Source organism: Poecilia mexicana, unplaced genomic scaffold (assembly GCF_051168715.1).
Source record: "Poecilia mexicana isolate PSO_F unplaced genomic scaffold, ASM5116871v1 scaffold_17, whole genome shotgun sequence".
Taxonomy (NCBI): Eukaryota; Metazoa; Chordata; class Actinopteri; order Cyprinodontiformes; family Poeciliidae; genus Poecilia; species Poecilia mexicana.
In genome coordinates, this window is record NW_028263386.1 from 13,206,289 (window position 1) to 13,228,217 (window position 21,929).

The 21,929-nt window shown below is 38.7% G+C and overlaps 1 protein-coding gene across 1 annotated transcript in view; it reads left to right on the forward strand.

The window, feature by feature from the left end:
• The first annotated feature begins 531 nt into the window (after positions 1 to 531).
• Positions 532 to 21,929, forward strand: part of cacna1eb (calcium voltage-gated channel subunit alpha1 Eb) — a 62,842-nt gene continuing 41,444 nt past the window's right edge. The window contains exons 1-4 of the mRNA XM_015008663.2: positions 532 to 1,484; positions 8,531 to 8,794; positions 13,452 to 13,557; positions 14,981 to 15,120. Coding sequence (XP_014864149.2) covers positions 1,078 to 1,484; positions 8,531 to 8,794; positions 13,452 to 13,557; positions 14,981 to 15,120 — 917 coding nt within the window. The 5' untranslated portion in view covers positions 532 to 1,077. The remainder of the gene's footprint in view (positions 1,485 to 8,530; positions 8,795 to 13,451; positions 13,558 to 14,980; positions 15,121 to 21,929) is intronic.

Genomic DNA, 21,929 nt, shown 5'->3' on the forward strand with positions numbered 1-21,929 from the left:
GCATCACTTTGTAGCCAGAAATGTTTATTTTTTACATTAAAGCATTAATGTAATGCGCACCCAAAAGGTTATGGTTTTATCATGAGCTGCCTGACAAAAACAAACAAAAAAAAACGTTTTTTTTTTTTAACTTTTTCATTAAATGCTATAAATCTAAAATCTCCCTTCATCTTTACTTTATAAATACACCAGCCAACAACATTCACTTTGAATAAGTTTATTTGCTTGACAAAAATCAAGGCATGTGGTTTGATGCGTAGTAAATGGGAATAATGTAAATCCTTTATTTTCAGTTGGATTCAGCTGCAAACAAAGGAATTGTTGTATGTTGCGATGAGAAGAAGCAGAATCAGTCAAAACTGGAGTCTGCAGGTCAGGCCTAAAAGATAAAAGCCTAATCTCTAACTAGAACGTGTTAGAAACCACATAGCATTACATAAAAAAGTATTGTGAATGAATCACTCAGCTAGAGCTGATATTCAGACTATTCTTATCTGCCTAAAGGAGGAAAAAAACATGTAAAATCTCTACAGCAATATCAGCAGGAAAATAAGTCTCAACAGCTAAATGAAGAAGTTGGCATGTGCACAACAACAGTACATCGTTATAGTGTCTAACACATCCAAGTCACATTAGGTAATTAGAGCTAAATACAGTGGAGTAGAAGCTACTTATCTATCAGTCATTAGCTGTTATTTGAGAACAATTACAGCATCGCCACTCAATAAAATAATATGGATCTCTGAACTCAAAAGGAAAAAAAAACAAAATCTAAACAGAATGTTCATGAATCTGTTTGAAAAGTTAATCAAAAACACAGATAACAGGTCGTGGTGCAGACCAAAAGGCAAAAGTTGCGATTCTCTGAGCTCCACTTGGACCTCGATTTATTGCAGTCTCTTTGCAGGTTGCTGAAACATTTGAGTCTGGACCAAAATTGAAAGAGCCACCCGCCCCTCTGGCTTGTCAGTGTTTCTCTAATTAGTACTGCCATCTCACACTCGTCATCTTCTGCTTCTCTTTTCTTCCCATTTGTAGAATTATGGTGAATCTGCCAAACTCCTGATCCCTGCAGATATGCTCACCAGTTCCGACCAGTCCCTCTCCCTTTCCTTCACACCAACTCTCCACTCTCCATCGCACCGTGGACACAGTCACGTCCAGTCCTCCCTGTCCCTGCCGGAGCCTGAGGACTGGAGGAGGCCCATCCCGTCTGCCCGTCCTGGCCTGGCTCAGGGGGCTCGCTCCTGCTCCCTGCAGGTCCCCCACGGTGGTCCTGAGGACATCGGCTTGCCCCCCCGTGCAGCCAGTTTCGACGTGCCCTACAGTCGGGATGACGGCTCGTCCGATCAGGGCTCGGGGTCCCTCAGCCCTCACGCCGCACTGCGGCGGCGCGGGGGTCTTGTGGAGCAGAAGGACATCATTATGGCCCACCAGGCTCACAAAATACAGAGCACACCACAAGCCCGCAGGAAGGAGTGGGAGTAAGTATAAAAGAGCTTCCAATTCAAAGGATTCCTTTTAAACTGTGCATGTAAAGATGATAAATCTGCAAGGAGTACGATGAAAGCCTCAGTGAAAGAAAAAAATAAAATCACAAGGATAATACATGGTTTTTCATATTAACCTGTAAATTACAGCTTTGTGGAGACAGATTTGGTCAAAAACGTGATCTGAGACTTGTCAACAAAAAGCTTCTTTATGGCAGCCCAGTTCCATGTTTCTAAAAAGACCTAAATGTGAGCAGGCATGAATAATAAAAGGACTGCTGAGCTGGAAATACAATGTAAGCCAGTACTGACAGTAATAATTACATCTGCAACTCCTGCTGCGGCGTGTCTGTCATCAAAATAGTTAGAAGATGTGACACGCTACAGCCTCAGCAGATACTTAATACACCAAGACATTTCCATGTTTACTAAAACCGTGGCAATTAATTGGTTATTTTATGACTAAATTACTCAGACAGCAATTTTAAATATGCTTTTATCTAATAGTTTTGGGTCTACGAGCATCTTTTTTTTTTCCTGCTGCAGCACAAAATAATAAAAGTGAAGCATGTCGAGTGTTGGTAGAGAACAAAACTGGATGCAATCAACTAGACAGAAGCTCAAATTTAAATGAATAATAATATTGCTTCCTCTGCCTGAAGAAAAGTAATTTTCCTACAAAACTATATTTATTCAATCAGCCAGCCTCCTTCTTTGCTTCTTGTAGTAATAACATTCACATAACAATTAAGATTATGAATTTTTAATATTATAATTAATGAAAATACTCTTAGGAAAACTAATGATTCAGTTGATTCCACTGTGTGTGGAATGAAGTTCATTATTGCATATGAACTTTATGTAAATAATTGCAATCTGGTGATTGCTGGGAAAGTTTGAATATCTCGCTAGACTGTAATTTCTGTGGTTTTAATGAAATGAAAGTGAAATAGTACTGTGTGTTGGGTTGTGGTGCACAGAATTACAATTCAACTTAGAGCTTAATAATAATAACAACAATAATAATAATAATAATAATAATAATAATAATAATACATTACCTAACATATATTTTATCTTAATTTTATCTAATGTAGTTATCTGTACGTATATGAGATGCAGCTAGCAGGTTTTTGTTTTAGGCTCAGTGCACTTTTTGAATATATCTTAAACTTATTATTTGCGATGAGGCCACACTCATGGCGCAAATTTGCAGACATGTTTATGAAGATTTAACTGGTACATCTAAGATTTGACGTTCCTCCAGGGACGATCTCATACTCACACCGCACTTTTAAGTGTCTTTTGTAGATGTGCTCAAATGAACCGACGCATTCACAAATCACTGTGCTTTTAATGTTTTTTTTTTGTTCAGAAACACCCACAAAATATTTATCCTGGAGCTTTAAGACATCTCAACATATTATTTAAGACCATGCAAATAGTCAGCCATTTTATTTCGTTTTGTTGTAGCTTTTCATGTCACACCCTTCTTAGCGTCATCTTGAGTGACTTGTATTTATTCAGACTTTTGAAAGCAGTTTTACACTTGGCATTTTGTCACATTTCAACCACTAATTTCAACATAGTTTATTGCGATTGTGTGAAATTGAGATAGACCTACACAAGGTAGTCTATATTTGTGAATTGGTAGAAAATGAATGTGTTGTGCTCAGAAAGTTTTGCGTATAATTCTTAAATGTGTGATGTGCATTGGCATTCAGCTTCCCTGACCCAGGACTTTGAAGAACACCTGCAGGTCTTTTGGGGCATGTCTCTACCAGCTTTACACATGTAGACTGATATTTGCCCATTTTTCTTTGGAAAATAACACAAGCTCAATCAAATTGGAGGAAGAACATTTTTGCACACATTTTTTGAAGATCTTGCCACAGATTCCTTACTGGATTTGGCTTAGACTAAATACATGGATTTACTGTGGTCTAAACCAGTATGTGTATTTTTGGTTGTATGTTAAGAGGCATTGGCCTTTAGGAAGCTGATTCTAACATTTTGGTCTCTTATGTCTGAAGCACATTCTTCCTAATATTGTATGTTCCCCTTAATATGATTTAAAATCTGCAAATGGGACTTGTTTTACCCTCCTTTTTGGACCACGCATCCTTTTAATTTTTTAGTATTTATACTACTTTGTGTTGATTTTTCACATAAAATCCAAATAAAAGAGTCCAAGGGAGTTAATACTTTTGTCAGGCACTGTACATTCACAAATAGGTTAGATCTGATTATCTGCAATTTTGTGACTTTGCAATAAATGCACCAGTAGTCTTAAGTTTTCTCATTTTCACCACAATCCATTCCACATTTTAGAGTTGATTCAGGAATATTTTTCCGTGCGATGTGCTTCAACAAGCATTGCTTTTCTCAGTTCCTTATTTGTCATATTTGCTGGCATCATGCTAAAATTCAAGAGACTTTGTCTCTCGTTCTTTAAATAAAACATGACACCCACTCGCACACAATTGGCATATCACAGGGAACTGACTCCAATTTCATCTGAAAAATAACCAGTAATATGACAGCAACATCCAGATTGTTAATGCTGAACCCTTTTTTTACCTTTGAAAATAAATGATTCAAAATTACTTTTTTTTTCTTCTTGCTACCTTAAACTCGTTTTTAAATATTTCCCATGTATTCGTAAACGTGCAAGTGGAAGCTGCATTTGAAACATTTTCCACATCGTATTTTGAGAAGTAGTGTGTATGTCTGTATTTGCTTCAGTTACTAATATAATTTTTGTTGTTGTCAAATCAGTTCTAACCACTTTTTTTTTTTTTTTTTTTTTTTTTTTTGCTGCAGTTTGTCTGGTCAGATTTCTTGTAGTGTAATTAATGGTGGAGCTCTTCATGCTTACCTGTGAACCTCTGAACTCTGGAGCGGTTTGATCGTCTACCTCTCACCACTTGAACGTGAAGAGGCGCTGTGTCAGTGCAATCTCCAGTCAACCAACATAACAATCCCTTCTCCTTCTCCTTCTCCTTCTCCTTCTCCTCCTTCTTCTTCTGCTTTCTATTTACTGAGCTCCTCTCTATTTCCATTGTATTACTGTACACTATTGTTAGGCCTGTGTCCTTCACATGCTACAACACATATAAAAATAAAATGTATCAAAATAATAATAATAATAATTTTTTGTGGGGACATCTATAAATGTATTGTGGTTATTTGTCCATTAGGGGATGCTAGGGAATCAAAGTAGAGCTGATGTGTGAGGAAGTAAGCAGTAGAGTTTCTGAATGCTGGTGAGCTTCGCCTCAGAATGTTAAAAGGCTATTAACACTCTTTAATGGGTAATATGAGATGTTTGTAGAGCCGGCGATTGAATGTGTGAGATTTTTATTTTTTCTCCCTCTCACAAACCTTTTTAATTGAGATTTCTCCACAGTATTCCAACATTCTGACCCAAATTTGGGTGTTACTAAACAAATTTGGACTCTCGTTAAGAAATGTGTGACTGGTTATGTAAATATGCGACATAGACCGACGCGGCTTTGCGCCAATCTGCGGCGATATAAGAAGCCATTATTAGACGAATCAAACTGACATAACTCAGAAGAGAGAGTGTCTGTTGCTAGGGAACAGAGAGAAAAATAAAATGCTAAAACCACTCCAGTCAATGTTGGGTGAAAGCCTGTCTGCAATTATATAAATGCCCTTCAGAGCTCTGGCACAAAGTGCCATTAACGTTTCAGCTCTCGATGCATGTCACCTGCAGCCAAACTTCCTCAGCCTTCCCCTCTCTGCATGCATGATGTTTAAGATGTGACTATTTGCTGCTTATTTGACCAAAAAAAATGTAAAACTGTATGGCTATTTCAGCTGTGGGAGCAGACTTAAGCTTTCTCAAAGTTTGGTAAGGCCCCGGCAAATTTATTAAAGCTTTTGTGCTCGCTTAACGGCGCTATTTTTGTACTTCTCTGAGTAGGCTGCAAACAAAAGCCAAACAGTCTTAAAGCAGGCTGCACCTGGTCATCTGCATACTGTTGTTTGGAGCATCAGTGTGGCGACGGTGCTGTGTACAAGTCTGTCAGCTTCCTCCCCGCAAGATGTCCAGTGACCCCGATTGGGAGGTGTGCTCGTGTTTGTGTGTTGGGGGAAGCAGATTTCTGTAGGATGAGGTTGCTCTATTGTGCAACATGGCTTTTGTTGGCAGAAATGAAAAGAAAGAAGCAGGAATTCAAGAGAGCTATGTAGCTATGGAAACAACAGCAAAAGAGAGAGCTGGAGACACGAGCGCGGGGAGAGATATGTGCTTTTGGCAGAGATGGACAAATATTTCTGTAAGGCAAACACACGAGGAGATGGTTTTTTTTTGTTTGTTTTTTTGTAATGAGGGCTTACAAAAAATATTCACACCCATATTCTATATTTTGTCACTTTACAGCCATAACCTTTATGCGTTATATTGGGATTTTTCTTTGTTTGATAGACCTGCACAAATTATGACTTAATTGTCATGTGGAAGGGAATTCTTTTTTCATATATATATTTTTTTTTAGGAATAGTTCACATTCATACATCCTGTCACCCTGAGTCACAGAGCCATGTTTCCCTAGGTATGTCTTTTCCAGTTTTGCACATGTTGAAACTTCATAACACAGATTAAGCACATACAGATTGGACAGAGAGGGGTCTTTGTGCATCATGTTTTCTGTTGCAGCCTTTAAAATATTTTCTTTTAGGATTTTCCTCCACCTATTATGTCTGCATTGTTCCTGCAGAAGAAAAAGTCTCCTTAGCATGAGCCCGCCACCACCATGTCCTTGCAGTGGAGATGGTGTATTCAAAACAATGTGCTGGGCTGGTTTTCTACTTCACATGTTGCTTTGAATATTAGTAAAATAGTTCAGTTTTGATCCCTTTAGACCAGAGAGTCTTCTTTAAGTCTCGTGTCTTTCTTTCAAAAAGTGGCTCTTTTCCTGCTGCTGTTTCATAATGGCCAGATTTGTGGACTGCGTGACTAATAGCTGTTCTGTCAACATGTTCTTCTGCCTAAGCTATGTATTTCTGCAGCCCAGCCAAAGTTACCGTGAGCTTCCTGGAATATTTTTTGATCAATATCCTCGTTGCTCTACTTGACAAATTAGGTCTTCGGTGATATTTTGTTAGGTTTGCTGTTCTCATAAGAGGCTATAAAACTCAGGTTGTTGTGTTGTAAGGGATACAAACTTCTGCACAGCAATATGCCTGACCTGTCTGTTGTTTTCTTTTTGTTGTTTGTTCTCTGTTTTTTAATAAACTTGCCAATGAGGCTTTTTTTTTTTTTTTACAGAACTAATGCATTGTAAATTTGTAGATTAACACTTTTAATAGTGTGAATACATTTGCAGGGGACTGTAAAATTTACCATAAAGTAGAAATGGTTGTCAATCAGGATTTTATTTGCTTGTGTATTTTAGATCTTGCATGAAGTGACACTCCAACCTGGTTCCAGTACAGTAAAGAGCAGACAAACAGAAGTATTTTCTGAAACTTATTCATAGATCCTGTTCAGTCTTTTCTCCTTCCACAATCTCAACTACTTTGCCAAGTGAGATTTTTGTCACTTTTCCTTTCCCCTTGTTCTCACGGTCCCTCGCTGCCTGTCTGCACAGTAGGACCCATCAATCAGCTATTAACCTGAAAAATTGAGCTAGGATTTCAAGGTGACTAATGCCGTCATTGATTGTTATTATCAAAAGAAAAAAAAAGAAAAAGAAAAAAACGTCAGCATCAGTTGAATAATCTGCCTGTGGGGGTTGAAGTGGTCATCTTCAGTAAAACACTGGGGGGTGGGGACGGGAGCAGATGGAGTGAGAGCACCCAGTCGCCTAATGAGGTCTCACTTGTGGCAGGGAGTGAAAAAGACCCTGCTTTCTTCTGCTTTCCCTCAAAAAAAAAAAAAAAAAGGGAGCGGCCCTAAAATCTATTTCACGTTCTATTTTTACCCCTGACTTTTAATCTAATATTAGCACAATGGCCCAGTTTCCACATGTTGCAACAGTCTGCCACGATTAATGGAAAGATGACAACACTGTATGTCTGTCAGGCGGCCAAAACTATTCCTATGGAGGAACAAACCTCTCATCTCTCCAGATGCCGCATGTCGTTCTGCGCATTATGTTGTACATAGTTTGATTTTGATTTCACACATATTTTCTTTTCCCACAGCACCCACCAGCAGCTTTACATAATTGTGTTTTGAACCCACACAGCCTGCTGTATATAGTCACTTTTTTTTTTGTTTTGTTTTGGAGGATGTGTTTTTGTTCATCCTCAACAAACTCTAATTGCTATGGTAACTAAATGCACGTCCCTCCTCTCCAGCAGCTTCCATTCAGATGAATTTTGAAATGTCCACGAAGTGCAGCGCTGTGGGAGGGGACAGGCGGTGCTTTATACGCTCCTGGTTGATGATTTTATTCTCCCCCCCCCCCACCCTCCCACGCCCCTCCTTTCCAGTGGGTGATCAGTTCAAACGCTAAAGACGCTTCAAGAGATGAGGCAAACTGGCTTATTTTCCAGAAGTTAACCACAGCGGGAAGATGCGTAAAGTTTTGAAAAACGAGTCTCGGAACTCTCCTTCTGATGGGCATGTCGTAGTTTTTGTTTCCCGCGCTTTGCCAATTCACTACCGGCGTGGATGTTGGTAGAAAATTACAACTTCAGTGGATATTTTTCTCTCTCCTTTTTTTTTTTCGTCCTATAAACTGCCCTAGTTAGGGAGGCGCGCGCATTAAAAGTTGTTCAGAGCTGATTGTTGCGCGCGCTGAAACTGTTGATTTCTTTGCTACCTTGATTTGATTCATGGACTATTTTTTCAGAAAATTGAAGCAGCTGAATGGTAAAGTAGTTTTTCTGTTGCCTTGTGGAGATGGAATGAGAGGATTGTGCAACTTGTAAAGGAATCTTACAGCTCGAAAAGCTGACAGCGGACTAAAGGTGGAAAATCTTTGCATCGTATACACTTTTCCTTGTAAGTAAGACTGTCTAAATTGGTTCACTCCTTATTTATTTTTGATTTCATTGCACTGTAGAATGGCTCGGTTCGGAGACGAGTCCGCTCCCGCCACGGTGGACTCCGGGGATGGCGACTTGGAGCGCGGTGGCGACGGGCAGGACACCGCGTCCGGCGGACTGACCGCTTCCATGAAGCAAGCCAAAGCGCAGCGGGCCCGGACCATGGCTCTGTACAACCCCGTCCCTCACCGGCAGAACTGCCTCACCGTCAACAGGTCGCTCTTTATATTTGCAGAGGACAACATCATTAGGAAATATGCAAGGCGGATAATAGAGTGGCCATATCCTTACATTAAAAGCATGATTTGTGTTTTAAAATGTTTTTTTTGTTTGTTTGTTTTTTTAAATAAGTTGTTGCTGCGAGTTGTCAGTTCAGAACCATGGATAGCGAAGTTTTTTTTTTTCTCAAAGACTCTTAGTCCTGTTAGCTGAGCTTCTGTCTTCTCCACAATAATGATTCCGATCTAGTGAAAAAAAAATAATCATATGTTGCTGTGCAACTTACACTGCGCTGGTTTTGGCAGGAAACAGAAAGCAAGCATGTGATGATCATTAGAGGCAGCTCTGCTCACTGTGGGGGTGTCATGTAGGCACATCTCTGCTGCCTTAGTGCTCATTGGAATATGAACCTGGCCATGAGTAGGAGTCAGTTCAAATTCAGCAGGCAGCGCTTCTCTGGTTCCCTGCTGTAGTGCTGGCAAACCGTTTCCCTTTCTTCGGAAAGCTTTCCAAGAAATTTGTTGTGTCATTGAGCATCATCTGCACAATTCTGCAACAACAAGACGACAAAAGACGCGTGCCGACTTTCTTTTTGTCCTCACGAGTCTGTTAGAGCTCAGTTCCTTGCATCATCAGCTCGGCAGCACCGCTCTGCTGCCATATCTGCCCACCTCTCCTCCTGCCTCACACCCCCTCCAGAACGCCGTGCCAGTCTCCTACAGTTACCTAACCACATGCTCTCTGTGGGCGTGTGGGAGTCCGGAGAGTGGTCAACACTAGCTGGCCACCGATGTGTGCATCAGTAGAGGCAGAGGTGCAGTGCATGTGTGGGAGAGAAAATGGCCAGTGTAGTAATTTTGGTGGCTGTGAAAACAGCACGTGTCAGAGTGTTGACTGGGTGAGACCTGAAACGTCCAAAAATCTGAGAATGTGGGTGCAAAGCAAATCCCTGTGAATATTTACAAGTCAAGTAACACTGGTTGTCGCACACTTCTACCAGAGAATTCAGCGAGTCGCTTGCTTATTGTAAATTTATTGGTCCGGGAAAGCCACACTTGCATGTGGAAAAATATAGCACGTTGAAAAGTATCCAGATCCCTGGGGAAACCAAAAGAGTAGTGGGTTTTTATTGGGTTTTTATGTAGCAGACCATCGCATGGTACAATATAATTGTGAAGTGGAAGAACGGGATAAATGGATTTTCGACATTTTCCTAAATAGAAATCTGACAAAATATAGTGTGAGCTTTTTTGCCACTACCATGTTTCACAAGAGGAGTAGGGATACACAGTGTTATTTTCCAACTACACTTTGTGCTCCATGTGTAGGGGGAAAAAAGTTCAGTTTTGGTCTCATCTAGCCAGAGAAGCCTTTTCACACGTCGTTGTGTCTCCTACCTAGCTTGGGACAAACTTTAGGCTGCTCTCTTTCTGAAGCTGCTTTTATTGTTCCCAGTTGTCTATAAAGACCAGATTTGTGGCAGCTCATGTCTTGTCCCACACAGAGATGATCTCCCATGAACTGTGGATTTCTGCAGATCCTCTCAGGTTACTGTGAACCTCTTGGTTGCTTCTCCGGTTGCCTCTCTCTTGGTCTGGCCTGTCATTTTAGGTAGACAATTATGTCTTGGTAGGTTTGGCGTTGTCCCATTATCTTTTTATTTCCATAGAGTAGACTGGAAAGTGCTCCATTTAATGTTCAAAGTTTAAAATGTTTTTTTTTAAGCCTAATCCTTTTATGTCTGACCTTTAAATAATTTTTCTTTGTACTTCACAATTATATATCAGTCTGTTGCAATTGAGCACCCAATTAAAAAACAAAACAAAAAAACATTTAACTGAATATGAATGTTTTTGCCAGGCACCGTATATTAATCAATTATATTTGGTTGCAATATGTTTGATACATTGAGTATAAATATTATATTTAGTTATTAATGGGGTTTTTCCTAATACAGAAAACCTTGTTTCCATTTGTTTGGACTACAACATTGCAACTCTAATTTAAAGCAGAATTTGTGATCCATCAAAGTCAATTAATTACTGTCAAGTATAAGAGATGAAACATAATAAATCTTTAGCAAAAGACTAAGGAAGTTTACTGTAATTGATTGCAATAAACCATGTTAATATGTAATCAATTTCAGAAGACAAAACTAATTTTCTGGTCACATGAACATGTTTGGAGTCTTGTACAAAACAAGATGTCTGAGATGTTTGACTTCAGTCAGTGTTGACAGAGATCATTTGTTATTATTATTTATTCTGGAAGAAAGGGGAAATGTGTTGCACCACCACCGCATTAATTTGGCTTTTTCTTGTTGAATGCAATAAATTAATCCTTAGAATCTTTAAGGAAAGCAGCACAAACGAATATGTACCAGAACGAGGAAGAAAAATGCAAAGATCACCCGAGACTAGATGAGGAAGTCAGTAGATGTAAAATATATATAAAAAAAAAAACAGACAAAAAAAAAAACCTTTATTATTATTGTCTCTGTACTTTACTAAAATAGTCATTCTGATCCATAATAAGTATTTACTTTTTTATATTTTATAGTGATACAAGCACAATCTTTAATGTATTTTACTCAAACTTTTCAAGACAAACTGGAGCAAAGTAAAGGATGATTGCAAAGTGGCAGAAAAATTATGATTTGGTGATAGTGATTGTTTTTGAAATGTTTTTAAATAAAAGCAAATCTGTAAAAAGTGGCCTGCATTTAGCCCTCTGAGGTGAAGGTACACAGCACAAGGTCTAGTATTGGACGGATTTAAAACATCAGTTTATAAAGAGAGGCAATAAAAAAAAAAAATATCTGAAACTTTGAACATCTTTCAGAGCACAGATAATCAGTAATTACTCATTTGCAGTTTGTCATGAACTATGTAGGGTTCTCCAAACACATATGGAGGAAGGCTCTCTCCTCAGAGACCAAACTGAACTGGACTTTCAGGCGTACATCCCAAATGGTAAATGTGGGGAAGGAAAACACTCCTGCACGCTGAACATGTCATCCTGACCGTAACAAATAGTGGTAGAAGTACTATGCTGTCACAAGGCTTTCTTTCAGCAGGGACAGGAACACTTCATAGTGAATGGCAAGATAGATGGGGCTAAATTAAGGGCTATCTGGGAAGTAAACCTATTAGAAGCTGCAAAAAACTTGGTGGAGGTTTATCTTCCAGCAGGACAGTGGGCCTAAACGTGCAACAAAGGCTGCAGTGGAAAGGTTTGGATCAATAGAAAGCAGACCCAGTTGTTATTTACCCCAAAATTAACAAAAAAAAAAAAAAAGCTTTCGGTTTTAGTTTACTGTTAGTTGCTTTGTGTTGGTCTATCAAATAAAATATAAAAATATGTGGAAAAAAAAGTTGAAAGAGTATGAATAATTTTATGTTAATTTAGAAAAATGGAAATGTGGTTAGTAGATAAAGGGGCCAAAACCTTCCAAATATATGAAAACATGTGGTAGTTATCAAGACCGAGGGTGAGATTAATGACGGATCAACTGAGTGAGAAGTATTTGCATCGTTATCTATTTCCAACTACTTTCTGATCCCAACATTGTCAATGTGAGTCGTTACGTGTCTCGGAGGACCCCATCTAAGCTCTCCTCCTTGAGTCAGTGACCCCGTTTCGCTCTTAGCAGGAAAATTAATAATGAGCAGCACATCCCTCTCGGGAACTCTGGTGAACTGAATGTCACAAATGTTGGGGCTTAAATAGTTTATGCCACTTAACACATGTACATATGTCACTCTCCAGAGGCCAGTGAAATCTCAGTTCTTCAGTAGTTCTGTATTATCTGGCATCTTAAAAGAATTTGCTCAAAATTTGTCTTACGGCTTTGGAAGGTTTGGGAGCGGCAAGTGCTCTGGCTGTGCGTTAAAAGAGAAACGTATACGACATGCTAATTAGGAGTGCAGTTATAATGGGCATGTTTATTTATCCTTTTGCTGTCATTATCAAATTATCAAAGCTTACCAGATGGAATTGAAAACTACTCAAAAAGCTTGCAGACTCTTTGAGCTACAATTACCAATTACATCAGTGTAGATTTACTGTAAGATGAAATGAGGAAACATAATGCCAGACATATTTCTGAGCGTTACCTCAGTGACACATTGGCGGATCAGTGCAGTGTTTTTCATGATTTCGGCTTTAAACAGTAAATGAATGCTGTTCCTGTCTCTGTTCAGACATTAACCCTGTATGCATCTTAGGAGTTTTAATTAAAACCATAGTCTCTTTGCCAGACGACACGCAATCTTTAAAGACTTGTGATGCAGCGACAGTAGGCTGAGTAAATAAAGGCTTTAGCCTGCTGTCATGTCAGCTACTGGCAGAGAAAGAAACCCGAGTTGTTTGCTGTACTTTGTGCAGTTACACCGTCGGGCCAAGGTGACTTCACAGCGCACTTGTTCCCTCCCTAACCTGCTCTTCTTTCTCTTCATAAAAAGCACTTTTAAAAGCATGTTGCCATGGATACTTGCAGTCTCTGTAACAGATTGCCTTTAATACAAGGAAAAATGTACCATGGTGGTACTTCATCCATCACAGTTTTTTTTCTCTCCATTTTCCACTAATTAATATGTTTTGAATACATTTAATGAGCACTGCTAACTTGACTGTTTTTCTCTGTTTTTCATGTTCAGTTTTTTTTTTCTGTTTTTGTCCTTGGGATAAAAGAACTTTCCTTAACCTCTTGACCTTTACGCCTTTCGAGTACATGATCCTGGCTACCATCACTGCTAACTGTGTTGTCCTGGCCTTGGAGCAGCACCTCCCTGGAGAAGACAAGACCCCCATGGCAAAGAGGCTGGTGAGGAAGAAATCTGGTTTAACAATGGTTTCCTGGAATCAGAGGGCGTTACAAACAACTGTGTGGCTGTTGCAGGTTGTTTTGTTCTGTAATCTGCAGACATGAATGAAGATGTGTTGTGTTCAAAGGCTGCGTTTTAGTTCATGAAATAACATAGATTAATTAATCAGAGCTTCAGGACATTTTTTGTGGTTTCATTGAAAAAAGTCCAAAGTTAAAATTGGTAAACTATGCTTCGTTTGTTGGTTTATCAGGTAAGGAATAACATTGCTAAAACGTGTTTCTATTGCAGTTTTGTGAAATACACAGATTTTGATGCAGATGAAAATCCTCCTCATCCTAGTGCGAAAACTTTATAAATAAATGTGAGTTTTGTTGTATTTCCATCAAGCAGTTATTTTTCGGAATTCTAATTTGCGCAATTGAAGGTCAATGGAAACGCAGCTAATGACCCAAAACATACCAGTAAAACCACCAACTCAATTTTAAAATTTAATTCCCCCTTTAAAGCATTTTAGACTGTAATAGAAATATTTTACAAAAATTACATCAGGCAAAAATCAAAAATATTCGAGCAGTTCAAGTGAATTCTATTTAACAATTATTTTTACATAACCAGCCATAACTGGTTGTTCAAAACATTTTTGGTTCCAATAGTAAAAGTCTTCATGTTTACTATTGAGTTACGACTTTCTTCATGACCATGACACATATTAGATTTCGAAACAGTTTAAAAAGCAGTGTATGTCGTAGTTATGGATAAATAACATAACTTTTAATAAATAACTTTTTATGTTTGTGAAAGACAGCTCAAATTTCTGTCACCACTTGCATTGATGGGTTTTTTGGAAATACTCATTTGGATTCTAATAGACGTACATTGGGTCCAAAAGGGATTTTCCTTCTCCAAATCAGCCTTCTTTTATTTGTTAAAACCTAACAATGTGAACTAAGTGTGAAAGTGAATAAATAAATAAATAAATAAATAAATAAATAAATAAAATACTACTCACAGGCCAAAATCACTTACTCAACTTTTCAGCATTCAGTTGTAGCTGGTTAAAAATGCACAATTTTGTAATTTGTTTCAAAAGAAAGCACATTAAAAGTTTTTGTATTGCAGAAAAAGAAATGAAAGTGGCCATATTGAATAGGTGTAGTTGAGCTGTGTGTTGATGAGTTAACAAGTTTCTTTTTCATTCCTGATGGATTTGAAGGGAAATTAAAGGACATCCCATAATTTCTGCCAACACACAGGGTGAAACTTTATATTATTAGCATAATTCTTGTCTGACTCTAAACAAAGACCGTTCCTATGATTACACAGTACATTTCATCAACATGCCACACTTTATTATGTAACTATAGATTTAGTTTTTCTCTGAAGACCCTTCTGACATCTGTACTGACTTTACTCCCACAGGAGAAGACAGAACCTTACTTTATTGGGATATTCTGCTTCGAGGCCGGGATCAAGCTGGTTGCGCTTGGTTTTGTTTTCCATAAAGGGTCCTACCTGAGGAATGGGTGGAATGTCATGGACTTTATAGTCGTTCTCAGTGGGTGAGTTACATCAACCATTTTAACCGAAATCATGGTGAGCAATATTTCTTTTGGTATTCACATGAATGCCAAAAGGGACTAGAGAGGATGTTTTAAGAAAACAAACTTCTTGAGGAATCTCTGAACATGATGGTGCAACGAAGGATTTTACGTAAAATCAAGAAAGTTATGGGCAAACTTGAGCATCGACTGTATGACACTGTCATGGATAAGCAGAGCGTCTTCAGTCAGAGGTTTCTTCAAATTTGCTGTAATACAGACTGCTACAGGAGATCCTTTCTGCCCACAGCCACACTATGTGAAGAATCTTCGAATAAAATGTGTTATAGCAACATTTAATTTCCTTACAGATCAATAAAGTATTTTTTAATTGAATTAAGCCAGGACGAATAATTACATAGGAAAGAAAAAACAGAGAGTGGCTCATTCCTGTCGCTGCTTTAAGAATAACACCATTATTGATCGATAATCCAAAAGAGCTAGTAGACTTTTCTAACATTTTTTGAACGTTAGTCGTCATAAGTGGAGTTTTTTGTGACGGATGGGCATTTAGGATTTATATTAATCTCAAATAAATGCCAAAAGGAAAAAATAAGATTCCAGTAAGACAAGAAATCTAAATTGTGCCTCATGCAGTCAGCTCTGCATGGCAGAGGACAACATTGTTACATCTACAAAGGGGTTTTAGTAAAGTAGTATCATGTCAGCAGTGGATAAACATGCTTTTGATTTTCCAGGGATTTTTAAGTTTAGATTTTCTTTTTTCCAATAAATGTCAAGGACATCTTTTGGGATGTAAGCCTTTTAAATAAGAAATGAAATTAATGTTAATATTTGGTTTGTTATAAGAATAAACCTTAGAGCAGTGCTTCTAAAGCGTAGGCTTCTGTCCTTCATGTTTTAGATGTCTGTGCTCAAACACAGCTGAATCAGATGGTTGCATTGCCTCCTCAGCATGCACCGCAGATGCTTGTTAATCACCCGTTCATTTAAGGCAGGTGTGTGGCAGCAGGGAAACTCCTTAGGCATTCAGGACTGTGTGTCCTTAAGATCAGGACTGAGAACTTTAGCTTTAGAGTAATCAGTCTCTGTGTTAGGTACATATGTAGCAATTCTGCTGAGATGTATCTTACAAAGGTTTTCTGGTGAACTAAGTTGTAACTCAGTTAAGAAGTAAAATGACCTGAAGGGGTGTTTATTCGCCCACCACCATACTTTCAATTTTTTCTTTCACTTTCTCGAGGCAATAGTTGGCTAAGAGGCATTGCTTTCTTGGTTCTGATCTCTTTTTCTCAGTGAATTGAAAATTCTGAATTAAACTTTTGGTCAATTTGATAAACCATCACTCCAGTATTTTAGTGAAAGGACTGGATTCATTTTGTTTTGATGATATGGATTCATTATTTATTTATTTATTTATTTATTTATTTATTTATTTATTTATTTAAGATTTTCTTTCTCACAGTTGTAATTATAGGATGTTGCTTTTAATCAATTTTAATCACCTTTCACATGATTCAGCCCAGCTCCTGTCTGTGATTGGGTCCAACCCATCAAGAAGATTTCACAATTTTAGTTGGTTAAAATACCCCAAGTGGCATGTATGAAAGCATGACTGAGTTTTCAAAAGAACATTTACTAAAAATGCCAGTGGGCATGAGTTATGGTAAAAATAAGATTGTAAAAAGGCTACTAATGAAGTGGAATGATGACTAAAATCAACCCATAAATCAACCCATATTCAAACCTATTTTATTTCTGTAAGATGTAGCATGTGTCTTTGCAGGACTGAATGACTTGATGGAAAATTATACTTCAGAGTTTAGATTCCCTATGAAGGAACTTTTAATGTGAAAAAGGCTCCTTCCTATAATGTGCATATGGATGATACTCAGGGGTTACAGATTTAATTTAAAACCACCTGAGCATGTGGCATGTAACCTTTCACTTGGTTAATAAATCAGTTAAGAAGTGAGAGAAATATAACAAGTGTTGTTGAATATTAAGTGGCTCCGTTTTCTTCCAAGTCACACCAGCCACTTAGCGAGATTCAACCTTTGCCACACATTACCAATAGCTAATGACAGCTTTCTGTAATCTTTACGTGGAAAACATTTCTGATGGTTTTTTCTTATTTTTAAATACTTACAAAAAGCCATGTGTTTGGCTCAGCCTTGTTTTTTCATCCATTTGACATACCTTTAATGTCTTCACATCAGGGCATTTCAATTTGAAAATGAATTACAGTCGTATTCTAGTTACACATACTTTTAATAAGAACTTAGTCATTATTTGTTTTTCCAGTATGACATGCAGCCAGAGACAAGTCAGGATCATGTCATGGTCCTGCAGGTTCGTGCTTAGAATCTGAATTGAAGCAATTTAAAATATGCACATCTATGAAATGGCTTGAAAACTGATTTTCAAAAAGTGTCAATTTTAGTTTTTAAACGTGCAAAACTGGAAGAAATGGAAATGGCTGCACAGTCGTTTTGTTTTTAGTTTTGTTGTCTTACAGCAAAACGGTAAATTAATGTATTCGACTATATGTTGTAGGGTGTAACCCACGTAGGCGGTAACCTCGCACCAAGCTCTGCAGTCAGCCAAGATATTAAGCAGGTATCGAAAATGGATGGACTCAAAATGATGTGCTACTTTGCTTTGACTTAAAACAAGAATTCCTAATTTAATACATCTTAACCTATGTTAGGAAGTAGCACTTAAACACAAATTTTATGAAAGTGGGATCTATTGTACGTTTTATTGCATATGTTGGTACTTTTGGAAGTATGTCTAACTTCAAACTTTGAGAAATGTTTTTAAATTAATACTCAGCAGCTGATTCTTCAATTAATTTAGACATAATTCATTTTTTTCAGTTTACCAGGCTGTGGCAGGTGAAGCAGAGGATTAATTTCAGACACTGATTGTCAAATTGTGTTGGAGCGTTCATGCGTGCTCTGCCGCTGGTGTTGACATTTATCAATATTTTTCACGTGTGCTCATTCTGCAGCTGAGCGACCTCTAATGCGGACATGCCACCTCTCATGTCTGAGATATTCTTGTGAGTTATTGACCTCGCTGCTGTGCGTTCTTGTAGATTTATTTGTTCGTCATACTCGCTACATACATCTGCGAGAAAACATGACACATAGGTGCAGAAAGAAGTGTGTTTACACGGCGCTGTCAGGCTCTGGAGTCAGAGGTAGGTGGGTGGATAAGTGGATTGGCGGTTGTGTCTAAAACTCGCTCTGATTTGCCCACAGCACCTCTGCAAATTCAATGTGAAAGAGGCGCCAGAGACGGCTCTCAAAGGCATAGAAAGAGCAGATGGATGAGGAAGAAGGGGCATGGAATTGAAGAGGTAGAAAATGGAAAATGGGAAGACAAACATGATGAGAGTGTTAATTTGTTCCATGTAGGACTGGCTGTAGTGAATTAATTGGGCTGTGCTGCTCATTGTGCAGTATTCAAACATGCAGGGAGGATTGCTGTTGGCATCTTGACATCTCATTTCAATCTGACACCCACACCTTTCTTTTTCTGCGCGTTTCTTATTTCTCTTTCCTTCGTTTTCCCTTTCACTCTCTGTCTCTTACATAAAAAGGACATCGGCAGCACGTTTGTTGACCAGTGAATGCTGAACAGCTGGGTGGGTGAGAGATTTGCACAGAATTTTGCATGACTGGTGTCGTCAGGGCCTTTGAAAAATATTGAACCTATTTGGGACTTTCTAAATTTCTTGTTAGGCATCTGTCAAAGTTTGCAGCAAGTAGCTCAAGAAAGTCAAAGTCAGGTTTACTGTAAATTTGCTGCATGTGTAGGCCACACAGCTAAATCTGATCCTCCTTTAAAAATTACAAACAAAATATGTTGGGGGCAGGCAAAGAACTGAATTTCTTAACAGCATGGCACACTAAGCGGTTCTCTATCCTGCTGGTTCATGCCAGGAGGCTTCACAGGAATGACATTATTTGCTAAAATATTTAATTTTTTTTCTTGATACTTTTAAAAATTGATACATGTTTGTCTGTTTTAGCTAAATTATATTTGAAACACATTTGTTTGACACAGCTGGAGATGAACTAGTGTAATTTCCCCCTATATTTCAGACACAAGGGTAGATTTTCAGCTGATTAATGGGATGTGGCTTGAGATTTTTCCAGCTTCACTTAAAAAAGAATTCAAAATTATAATATGTTAATAATCAAAACTTTAAATTGGCAAATTTAAAGTTTGATTAGTAACATTTTGTGTAACTAGTCAGCTTTTGCAATAATTTGCAGAATCAGTCTTTGCTTTTGGCACAGTTTCCTTCCATGTTGTGTTTCTGTTCACTCATCATGCTGCTATTGTTTCATTGTTTCAGCAGGAGTACATGGTTGTTCAGCTTTTATGTTTCAACACTTTCAATCTCTCGAGAATCATATAGTATATAGTCACTAGCAGGATGATCACAGCCTGCTGGTTTCCCACGGAGGAAACTGTTCTTCCTTCCTTCAGGCTTGTAAAAATTGTTTCTGAAAATAGAAACCTGACTTGGATTATCACTTTAAGGCCAATAGAGCGAGTTGTGTAACAGTTTGATGGAGTTTAAGGAAACTTTTCCTGGCAGAGGCTGGTACGTTATGTCAAAAGATTTAAGCAGTGCTTCTCAATAACTATCACAATGTTGGAGCATACAGGAATAGAGATATTAATCATTCCTCTTTGGGCAATTTAGAGAGATTTTCTAGAGTCTTGAGTACTCTCTTTTATTGCTTTTAAGCTCTCAATTTATTGATTGAGCTACTTTTCTATTCTCTTCAATGGTCATGAGTTTTGGATACTCACCGAATGAACGAGATTGTGGATATGAGCGGCCAAGATGGGTTTTCTCCACATGGAGCTCTCCCTTAACCCTTGTGTGTTTCCCCATTTCTATATACAAGGCTTAACATGGCGAGAAACTCAGTTATCCAGGAGGGACTCAGAGTAGAGCCGCTGGTCCTTCACCGTCGAGGTGGATCGGGGATCTGGTTAGGATGCCTCCTGGATGCTGGTATCTGATCTGATTGAAAATCGGATCGAATGATGAACCCAGCAGTTGGAACACGTTAAAATTAATGGGGACTCGCAGGCCGCTCGTGATTTCCTGCAACTGAGACTGCATCTGCATTTGTGCCTGCGTCAGTCTGATCAAGATAGACCAGTGGTCTACTTTGTAAAGAGCTACGCAGCAATTTGACAGGAATGTTATGAGTGAGATAGGAAGTAAGTCACAGTGGTGGTCTGCAGAGGAACTGTTGTGTAGGATCCTGTGTGTCATGTAAGAATCTGGTCAAAGCGTGAAAAGTGGGATGCAAATGGTATGTTTTGGGCCTTAGGATTACCAACTCATAATCTACACCTATGACATCGCAGAAAGACAAGTAAAGCACTGTTTGACATAGATCTAACACCTTCAACAGCAATAAAACTTTGATTGAAAGTTTATGCAGACTTTGTCCAAAACAAATATAACTGAGAGAATTAATTATTTGTCATTATCAATACCTACCTCAGCCATGACAGTTAACTCTGTGAGGTGAGGAAAAACCTTCGAAAGATCAACTTAATATCTCGAGTTGAAGTTATGCTCCTTGCTTGTAACTGACATCATGTCACTTACAGTAATAAAATGCACAAACTCGTCAGTATGCTCTCTGCAGCTCACAAATTTTGTTCCTTGTTATCGTTCCAGTTGTGGCTGGAATTGGCAACAGACGACCTGATTTCCTGCCACCGATCTGACACAATTTTTTTTTTTTTTTGAGGGGGGGAAGCACATATGCTGCTTCCCTCTACTCACTCACTGTCTCAAACGCACACACTCACTCGACACACACACACGCACGCACGCACGCACACATACAAACACGCACGCATGAATACTTGTACTCCAGTAGCCCAGTACAAGTAAGTCAGACTTAAAAGAAAACACACATGCGTCGTAGAGGCCAGCTGGGAGTAAAATCGAGGCCACTGGGCCAGTGCTGGCGGCATTCATTCCGCTTCATATTAATAAATTGCTAGAAGCAAATCTGCTGGGACAAAGAGCTCAATTAAAACCCTTAATCTGACTGAAGAGTGTGTAGCAAAAAAATGACCTCAGCTGTGACAACTTACCCACAATCCAATTTATATCAGTGTGATTGTTAAGATGGTCGATTATACCCTGCGGCTAACAGACTGGCACAGGTGGATTTGATGCTTTGATTAGCAGTGAAATGGCCCCCTAATGACTCGTGTGTGTTTGTGTGTGTGGTGCTCCGAGATTGCAGTTAGCGATTGTTTCCGGTGAACTCACCGCCCTCCCGTTGGTGGATTAATTTTGGTAACTCCCTCATCAGACCTAATAATATTGATCCCAGCTGTACGTACACATTCCTGTGTGAGTCTGTGTTTGTTAGCCATCTATTATGCTGTGTGAAGGATATCAGGTTGTAGAGTGTGATACTCTGTTAAAATTGTTGCTCTTTAGACAGGATGAATAATAAAACTGGGTGGGAGTTGGGAGTGATTCATGGGCCATCTGGTACAAAGAGCGACACAGGACTGAGACAGCTACATGCATGAGTGACTTGACTAATTGGAAAATTCAAATTCACACTTTCCATGTTCAGTGCATTTACACACATGCAGGCACGTCAATTTAAATATCAGCAGGCGTTACAGAAGTGCAGTTTTGTATTTGGATTTGTTCCAAATAATCTTTTCCTTCTTTTCTAGCATCCACTTGCTTCTTCTGGTGGATTCGTTTCGTAGTTCTGGTTGCTAGTTTCTATAAT